General features: G+C 35.6%; 1 protein-coding gene across 1 annotated transcript; it reads left to right on the top strand.

The window, feature by feature from the left end:
* Positions 1-7557: 7557 nt before the first annotated feature.
* LOC149216123 (disease resistance protein Roq1-like) lies at positions 7558-9805 on the top strand. Its single transcript, XM_089391143.1, has 3 exons — positions 7558-8358; positions 8479-9543; positions 9667-9805. Exons 1-2 carry the CDS (start codon positions 7763-7765, stop codon positions 9113-9115), a joined length of 1233 nt encoding a protein of 410 aa, XP_089247269.1. The 5' UTR covers positions 7558-7762; the 3' UTR covers positions 9116-9543; positions 9667-9805.
* The last annotated feature ends 359 nt before the right edge of the window (positions 9806-10164 follow it).

Genomic DNA, 10164 nt, shown 5'->3' with positions numbered 1-10164 from the left:
AATAGTTGATTTCCTTTCATTAACCACCATCCCTGTAGTAATTCCAAAAGGAGCAAGTATCTAAGCCAATTTATGGAGATATCTTGAAGATCCATTACTGAATATTAGTATATCATTACAAATAATAGGCGTGTTATCGATAGCACCACACCCCGAAAACCCCTTCTTCTTTTGGCTTCTTTGAGTAAAAGACTGAGACTTTCAGCCATTAGCAAAAAGAGTAATGGAGAAAGAGGACATCATTGACAGAGGACATGTTGAGCATGAAAAAAGCTTGAGGTGGAACCATTAATTAGAACAACAAAGGAACAATAGTCAGATAACTCAGATCCAGTTAATGAAAGGCATTTCAAACCCATCATGTGTAAGAAGAAGTCTAATATAGGTGCAATTTACAAAATCATATGCCTTGGAGAGATGTATTTTGATAACCACCCCTTTAAGCTTCAAATATTTAATACTATGAATTCCTTCCTCTGCAACCCCGGTGGCCTCATGATATTTTCGACCAACAAGAAACCCAATTTTTTCTTCAGAGATGACTATGGAGAGAATAAATTTGAACCTACATGAAATCACCTTGGATATAAATTTATAAACACATTAAGACTATGGAGAGAATAAATTTGAACCTACATGAAATCACCTTGGATATAAATTTATAAACACATTTGCATAAGGATATAGGACGAAAATCCTCGAAAAAGTAGGATGATCAGCCTTGGGAATTAGTGCGATAAATGTTGAGTTGAAGGTAGGTTGGATCCGACCCTATTGACGTGATTCATTAACCACCCGAAGCAAATCAAAACCAATAGGGTGAAAGAGGGAAACAAATACATCCATGGCCCAACCATTAGGCCCCAAACTCTTTATCTTTTTGAAAGATGGCTAGGACCTCCTAAAGTTCCTCAATAGAGACTTCGACCATCAATTCATCATTTTCATCATCATCCACGAAACGTAGAAAAAGTTGTGCCACTAGAACAATTTCAACAATATTAACCCAAAGGGGGTCCTTTGAAATGTTTTTAAAATGTGTAGTGCCCGTGGATACAAGGCCATTAAAATTTGATACCTTCCTTCCCTCCTTATCCGCCATACTTCAAATAGTATTTGATAGCTTCTTTCCCTTGGCATAGGCATGGAAAATTTTTGAATTCTCGTCCCCACAATCCAACCATAGAGCTCAATTTTTTTCACATCGAGTCCCTTCCTTGTGTAATGAGATTTAATTCCTCTGGAAAATAAGCCTTTGGAAATCCTCATGAGACCTCACTGACTCAAAGCCTTTAACACCAAACTCATAGAGAACTTCAATTTGTTGTTTAATAGCAACCAAATCATCCTCCTCTCTATGCCTTTTATTATAGGCCCAATCTTTAATCATAGATTTTAGATGGCATAAATTTTGTTCAAATTGTTGAGCAACAGAGCTCCAGGGACTATTGTCGAAGACCCACCAATTATCTTTGACCAGGGAGATGAAGGCCTCTTCTTTAATCCAACAAGAATTAATTTTGAAAGGGCAAGCAGGCTTGTAATAGTTTCCTTTAATTTCTAGAAAAAATGGAGAATGGTCCGAGAGACCCCCAGATCCTACCCAATGATGAAAAAGAGGAAAACAAGGCATCATAGAATCAACCACCAACAATTGACCGAGCCGATTGGCCACAAAATCCTCCCCCACTCTTTGATTGCTCCATGTAGGTTTTAATCAGATAAGGTAGATATCTAATAAGTGACTGATGAAGATCTTGTACGAGAAAAAATCATAGAGTGGGTCGGCCCAAGCACGTGAACCCTAGGATTCAGAGGCCCCCAAGGAAAAATTAAGGTCATTGGCTAAAATCAAATTCTCTTATCCTAGAAAGGATCTTCCAAAGAAGGAGTTCCAAAAGGTAGCTCTGACTTCGTTTGGCTCATATGCATTGATAAAGGAGAAGGATTTATTTAATTCCAGGGAGAATCTCACTCTAGACCCAGTCTAGTAGAGAAACTCCAAGTATTTTTATCTTGAATTTTACGAGTATCCCAACCAACAGCCAAGCCCTTGGAATGCCCACGAACACATGAAACAACAAAACACTAAGAATGAAAACATGATTCCTAAAATGAAACAACACCGTCACCCTCCTTAAGAGTTTCTTGATGAAATATGACATCCAGAGGGTCTACCAGCATGAGTCTTTTTAACACTAATTTTTTGGGTTTACTAGCTAACCTACGATAATTAAAGGATAGAATATTCATTGAATAATCACATGCAGGGTAGACAATGCTCTAACCATCCCATCTAAAGAATTTATTTATTTATTTATTTATTATTATTATTATTATTTTTATTTTTTTTTCTAGTGACCATTTCCACCTGGGCTATGGCCAACGCCACTAAGAATTTTGATTTCTGCCCCCTACCTTTCCCAGTAGAACAAGTAGGAGGAATCAAACCCAACCCAACAAATAACCCCACAAAACCCTGAGTCACTGCATGAGACTCATTTCAGTCTCCCCTGCCCCCCTAGAAAACCCTGATGTAATAGAGACCCATAGGGAAGAGTAATCTGATGACTAAAAGGGAAAAGAACAAGAGACATTTTTAAGGGGAAAATGTAGACTTGACATGCAATAACCCACAACACACACATTCGAACGTAAAGGAAGCCCCACATTCAAATATTCATAACATAAATTTGCATTTAAAGAATAACTAGCGAGGTATTCTGAGATACCAGGAGTCAATGAGTCGACATGAGGCTTAGTGCATCCCACCTTAGGATCCAATGATGACTCCTATGGAAAGGACTACATCTAAGAAACCATCAATGAGCTAGGTAACTCTGAGAAAGACACTGCCGAGACCACCTCTCCTCCGCATTCCCCCACTGGGGCCACAGGAACTTCCCCCGAAGCTACACCCCCTGTTTTTTGTCTCTTGTAAGGAACATTTCCATTGGATAAATCTTTGAAGAGGGGATTGCAATTACCCACCAAATTCCCATACTTATGACACCTCCTGCACCATAATGGGAGCTCCTTATAATCCAAGTCTTGTAACCGAACACTGCCCTTCCCAATGTTTATCGAGGCATGAATTTTCTTCCTTTGATCTAAACAAACCAAGACCTGTGCCACAGATTTGTTCTGGGACACTCTAAAGGAATAGTTCATGTCCAAAAATTTCCCCAGACTATTGCCCAAATTTGTGAAACTTTGTGGATTCCACATGCTTGAAGGAAGTCCAGGAAACTTGACCCAAACACGGATCTCGTCCATGCGTTCCTTCCTGACATCAAATAAAGGAGTCAAGAATTTGAAAATAATAAGAATAGAATCAATTTCCCACACCTGCTTTGCAATAAGAGATGCATCCTCCTTGGACTTGAAAGAGACCTGGATTTGACCCTTAGCCAACAAAAAAATGTCAAGAACCTTTGAAACCACCGCAAATATATGTTGGTCCCTCTAAGCCATAATAGAAGCCAGGACAAATTTCCTGCCTCTAACCCTACCCACCAATGATTTTTCATCTAGTTCGACCACATCTACCATCGTCGCCCAATCCCCAAGGCACAAGCTGTAAGTCATAGGAGTATCCTCACAACTTAAAACCCTCAATTTCTTTTTGAGATTGCATTTTGAACCACCAACCCTAGCCTCTTGAAACCCCGAGGAAGAATTTACCTTGGCAGGCTCCATCGGATTTGAAACAAAGTCCGAAAAACATACCAACAACACCTCGTTAACCGATACTTAGGGGCACAAGGATACCGATAGATTGAAACCCTCCAGAAAGAAGCCCGACACCGGAAAAGAACCCACATCAATTGCTAAACCATTCCTAGGCTGAGTTGTGAAAGGTGTAGAAACCCCTCCACAAAAAGAGGGAAAGGGAAAGCGTACACTCGGAAAAATGCCCGAAAAAGGTTTAGTAATGTCAAATAAACCCTTTGTGGCAACTGAAACCCCTCTCACTAAAACCCTTGACATGCACCCCATCGAGGATGGGGGAAAAAGCCCCATGCGAAAGACCCTGAAAGGTAGCAGAAGATGAGGGATGTCCCATCACCCAGCCAAAAGGGTTCTAGGAAAATTCATTGGTCTAGTTCAAACCCCCAACAAAAACCCCAACTATATGAAAGTTAACACCTTCAGAGTGATACACCTCCCCAGAAGAAACGTAAATAGAACCCCTCATGGGGCTCACTGTGTCATAATTAATAATATGCATAGTGTCCAAGTGAGGATCCCCGCCTTTAGGCAACACACCTAACAACAACAAAACAAAACCTTGCTCCAGAATATAAAAATGACGGACCATAATAAACAAAGGGTAAACCCTCCTCTAGCACATCCGCACCAGCCAAACCCAAGAAATGGATGACCAAGCCCAAGAGAGCCAAAGACAAGAATGAAAAAGCACCAGTAACTTTGATCAAGGCCAAAACCCATGGAACTAGGCATAAACCAAAGCCTCCAACATTGTTACCAAAATAATAATAAATTTAAATTAATTGTTATATTTTTTATTTAAATATTTTATTTAAATTTCTATATATATTTATACATATATATATTATTAATATCAATATCAATACAACTTGAGTGGGCCTAATGGTTAAGAGCATGTGTTTTCTCCTAAGAGGTCACAAGTTCAAAACCAAAGGGGGTAAAGTATGTATTCCTGAGGGGGTAGAGTATAGGTAGAGTATGTATGCCTTCGTAGACTTAGCAATCAAATCGCTGATCAACCTTAAAAATAATAATAATAATAATTAGATATATATATATATAATGGTAGAAAATTAAATCTAAGTAAAAATAATAAATTTATATTTATTTATTTATTTATAAAATGGCAAAACTTAAACGTAAATCAAATTAATATATATAAATGGCAAAAAGAGAAAATGGATTTTGAATACAACAAAATATTATTTTATTACATTAAATTAAATTAAATCATGATATTATATTATTTATTTTATAACATTCTTTTTAATTAGATAATATAATTTTTTTATATATTTGTCATTACATAATAAATTTAAAAATATTTAAAATTAATATTTTTATCATTAAAACAATAAATTTTATATTATAAATTCTCAATTTAAATTTTTTATAATTAATTATTTTATTAAAAAAACATTATAGTAATAAATTTAGTTAAAATTGTTACTAAAATCAACCCAATGTGATTATACCCAAAGCTCCCATATCCATTGCTCCTTTCACTGAGAAGGAAAGGAATCGAACTGCCCTTACCATTTGTAGCACCGAACCCTGTCGCAGGAATGTCCTTTCACGAAGACATACAGGGCTTATGTAAGAGCCGCAATGAAAATGTCGATAATTATGTGAAAATGAAAAAATAAACACATAAATACGTATTTTACCATTTAAAATATTAAAAAAATACTAGCATAAACAAAGAGGAAGGATTAGAAACCTTATTAAAGGGTGACTGGTGACTGTTTTAAATGCATGATTTCGGTTAAGTGCTTATTATTTTTCCATCGTAGTTATGAGCTAGCTTAAACATGAATGTGGGTATTTATTGAATACGAAAGTTTTTTAATTTTAAATTAAAAATCGGAATGCAACTTGTTTGTGGAGTGGAAATTTGATTAATTTGATCATGACCATTGAATCGGAATGCAACTTGTTTGTGAACTGGAAATTTGATTAATTTGATCATGACCATTGATTAATTCAATTATTGTCATTTTATTTTCAAAACAAAGATGAAGATGAATCAAAACAAAAATGTGGTTCATTTTTATCTTTTTGGTGGAGATGAATCATATTAAATAATTCGAAATGTTTACTAAATTTATAATGTGATTAATCTAAAAAACTTTATTAAAATTAAAATAAAAATTCTAAAATATTAATAAACCTAACAACACTATAAAATAAAATAGATTACAAATATTAATTATAAAAACAAACACATTAAATAATATACCAATTTAGTCTTAAAAAAAAATATCATTAGAAATTCCAGTTAAAAATTCCTGTGGCTGATTCCAAATTCCAACTCTGCAGGCGTCTACCAATAATTGAGCCTCTACCTTGAGCCTCTCTGTTTTGGTGAGTCGCTAGAACACAAAATGGATATACATGAAGAGTGTTTTTGAATAACATAGAGTTTAACTTTCATTTATTTTTAATAAATATGAGATTTTAAAATAAAGTTTTTTTTAATTATAGAAAATTAAATGATTTTTTTATAGTATTATTTAAATTATTTTTTAAAATTTAATTTATCTGTAAATATAATCGAATAAATGATTTTACAAAATTTAAAATAAATAAAATTAATCTAGATTTATTTTAATTTTTAATTTAAAATATCTTTTCATTCTAAAAACAATTTTGTATATAGATTTAGGGTTAAGATGGATCTATACTGGGTTAATTTCTCTTTTTAAATAGACTACATTCCACATGAATACCATGGGTTTTCAATATCATACCAATGTCATGGTCTATTTTTATAGAATTATTTTTATTTTTGTTTTATTTTGACAAATTAAAATGTTTATATTATATTACATTAATTTTTTTATTTAATTTAAAATTTTAATTTAATTTTACTTTATATAATTTAATTTAATCAAAATATTAAACGTTATTATAAAATTATTGATTAACATACCAATTCTAAAATTATAAGATATTGGTGTGCCTAACAAAATTATAAAATAAAATAAATCACATATATTAATTATGAAAGCAAAACACATGAGATGATAATCAGTAAAGTGTACTAATTTACCCCCAAACACATGGGATGATAGTCAGTAAAGTGTACTAACTTACCCAAAAAAAATATCGAAATCATAGTTAGAAATTCTGGTTAAAAATCCCTATGGCTTACAATTTGTTGATTCAATTTAAATAAAAATTCCGCTAACTTATCAGGTTTCTTTATTAAAAATGTAGAAAATAATATCCTAGTTACATTTATTGTAAACGTTGTAGGAAAAAAAGTCCCAAGCAATCATAGAAATTATCATTATGCAGGGATGCTTTTTTTTAATAATTATGCTTTGATTTAAAAACAATTAATTTGGTTGAGCTTGTTTAATGGAGAATATGGAAAAAAAATTTAGAAAATAATATCGGAGTTATATTTTATTGGAACCATGTATCTAAAAAAATCTCAACCAATCATAAAAATTATCATTATACAGCTATGCTTTTATTTAAAAATAATAATACGTTGATTTAAAAACAATTAATTTGGTTGACCTTATTTAATGGAGAATATCAAAAAATTTCAGAAGCTTCATCAATATTGGGCTCCACCAAAACCATATCATCCAAATCACCCTTATAAATCTAACAATTTTGACTATTATTATACTAAGATATCACATCCTTCACCAAGTCCATAATGCTCAAGTCGTGTCTTGACCGGGTTGGTCGGCAATTAACGAGGATGGTATGAGTGTACTTCTTGACTGGTCAGTGACTGGAATATTGAAAAGGTATATGCAGGCCTCATGTGTGCTACAGTGCTGGTAATTGAAGCTGTCGTGACGCGTCTTTGTATTGAAAGTGCCCATTTCACACCATCGCTCAACCCATCAATTGCAGCTTTATAACGCTCTTCCTCGGCTCGCTTGCAGTTTCCACCGATCAAAATCGACCGTCTTTGCTTCAACATCTCATTTATTATTTCTGTTCAGCCGTCCATAATTACATTTCATTTGTTACTTCTGTTCGGCAGTCCATACTTATCCAGATTCCCATGGCAATGGCAAACCTAACTACCGCCGCAGGTCACGATGACAATGATTCTGCTGCTTCTTCTTCCTCGGCTTCATCCTTTGCCTCGTTTTCTTGTTCCCGCTTCGACGTCTTCATAAGTCACCGCGGGCCGGATGTAAAAGACACCTTCGCGAGCCATCTCTATAGACGCCTTCTTGATCATGGATTGAGCGTCTTTTTGGACAAGGAGGAATTGGAGGAGGGACACAATTTTTCTTCTCAAATAGAACAAGCTATCGGCGGTGCCTCAGTCCAAATTGCAATTTTCTCCGAAAGGTATGCGGAATCTAGTTGGTGTCTTAATGAGCTTGTTTTCATGAAAAACGCCAAGGCTACCAGTCCTCAGCGGGATACCATTCGTCCCATCTTTTTTAAGGTGGATCCTTCTGAGGTCCGATATACAGAGAAAAAAGGAAGGTACGCTGGAGCCCTGCGGAAGCTCCAGCGCAAGAGAATAACTGACCCTCAAACCGGTGATAAAAGACCACGCTACAGTTCAGACACGATTGAGAATTGGAGAACCACACTTTCATATGTTGCAGATCTGAGCGGTTTCGAACTGAAACAATATAATGGGTGAGGATCTCCCACAATCTCTGGCAATCTGTAATCGTATTGGATTTGTTGGCATGATATAAGGTACATGATGTTTACTTTCTAACTTCTTATTTTACTTCATCAATTTGTATTATTCAGGGACGAAGGCGAGCTCTTGGATGACGTCCTCAGAAGGGTTTTAAAAACTGTTCCAAAACGACCTTTGTATGTGGCTCAATATCCAACTGGGTTGGACCTAAAACTAGAAGAATTTGAAAAGACAGTGTTGCAGGCGCAGGAGGAGCAGGTGAAACCCAAAGTTGTGGGGATCTTGGGTGTAGGTGGGGTCGGAAAAACGACACTGGCCAAAGCATTCTTCAACCTTAACAGGTCAAAGTACAACGAATCCGCCTTTATTTTCAATCTTAGGGAAATGTCTCTAGATATTTTAAAAAGTAAGCTCATTAAAGGCTTGAAACTTGGAAATGTAAATATAGAAACTGAGTGTACAGAGGAAGGTATACTTAAGCATCCCTTATCCTGTCACGCTCTCTTAGTTTTAGACGATGTAAATGATACAAATCAACAGGAAGGGCTTTTGACAATTAAGGGTTCTCTTAGCCCTGAAAGCTTGATTTTGCTTACATCGCGTGACAAGCATGTCCTTGAAAGCCATGGAGTGTTAGAGGGATCCCTTTATTATTTAAAGGAATTGAATATCCGCAATCCAAACAACTCTTCTGTTCCTATGCTTTTAATCAACCACATCCACTACCAGAATTTGCAGATTTGGTAGATCGGTTTGTTAGAGTGTGTGGTGGATTGCCACTATCATTGAAAGTGGTGGGCGCACTAGTTTATGGACGACAATATGATTACTGGGAAGATCGATTGGTTCGACTTCAAAGAAATTTTCCCAAGGAGATAGAGGGCTGTTTTAGAATAAGTTATGACTCACTTGAGGAAAATGATAAGTCAATATTCTTAGATATTGCTTGTTTCTTCATAGGACAAGACAGAGATAAAGCTATCAGGATATGGGGTAATGTTGGGCTTCAAAATCTGCAGGACAAGTGTCTGTTAGATGTGGACACTGAAAATAAAATAAATATGCATGATCATATTAGGGATCTTGGAAGAAAATTTGCCAAGGAAGTCACGCCCCTTCGTATTTGGGGTTCGACAACCAATAGCACTGATGATTTGTTACAGCGATCCTCACATGTAAGTACTTCGACAATCCAAACCTTTTTCTTGGGTTTAATTAAATTATAAGCTTTAAAATTTCTTGTTTCATGACAAAGTTAGATTAGTTCACTGTAGATTTTTTTCTCGATCAATGAACAGGTAATATCTGAGGTTAGCGGAATAAGTATGGTTAGTTCCTCCCTTGATTTCTTCACGGATAAACATCCCGACCTTTCAAATACCCCGACTTCACAGGTATCACGGATCAGGCCTCTATTCAGTAATTTCGATTTTAGTAAGTTGCAACTTGTTGCAACTGAAGATCATTTAGAAGACATATTGAGGGAGCAGAAACCGCATTTGACATGGCTCCGTTGGTATGGATTTTCCCACTCTTCCCTTCCTGACTGGATTCCGATGACGAAGTTAAGAGTTCTGGAAAATATGTGTGCGTTTATCCTTCTTCATTTAATTTCTCATTTTATAGCTACAATCTTATGTTGAAACGTGAACATTGCAGGTGTTGCCTCTCGATCTGAAAGACTTAAATATCTCGGCTCCCCTCTCAGAGATTCCAAGGTCTATAGGGCAGCTGAAGTACCTCCAAAGGATCGCCATATGGAATCACGCCAAAGCAGTGACCGTCGAAAGGTTGCC

The sequence above is a fragment of the Pinus tabuliformis genome, chromosome 1_1, assembly GCF_031772625.1.
Source record: "Pinus tabuliformis cultivar Carrire ecotype Pingquan chromosome 1_1, CPIR1, whole genome shotgun sequence".
Taxonomy (NCBI): Eukaryota; Viridiplantae; Streptophyta; class Pinopsida; order Pinales; family Pinaceae; genus Pinus; species Pinus tabuliformis.
Note: the sequence above shows the minus strand (reverse complement) of the source record. Positions and strands in the feature narration are given on the sequence as shown.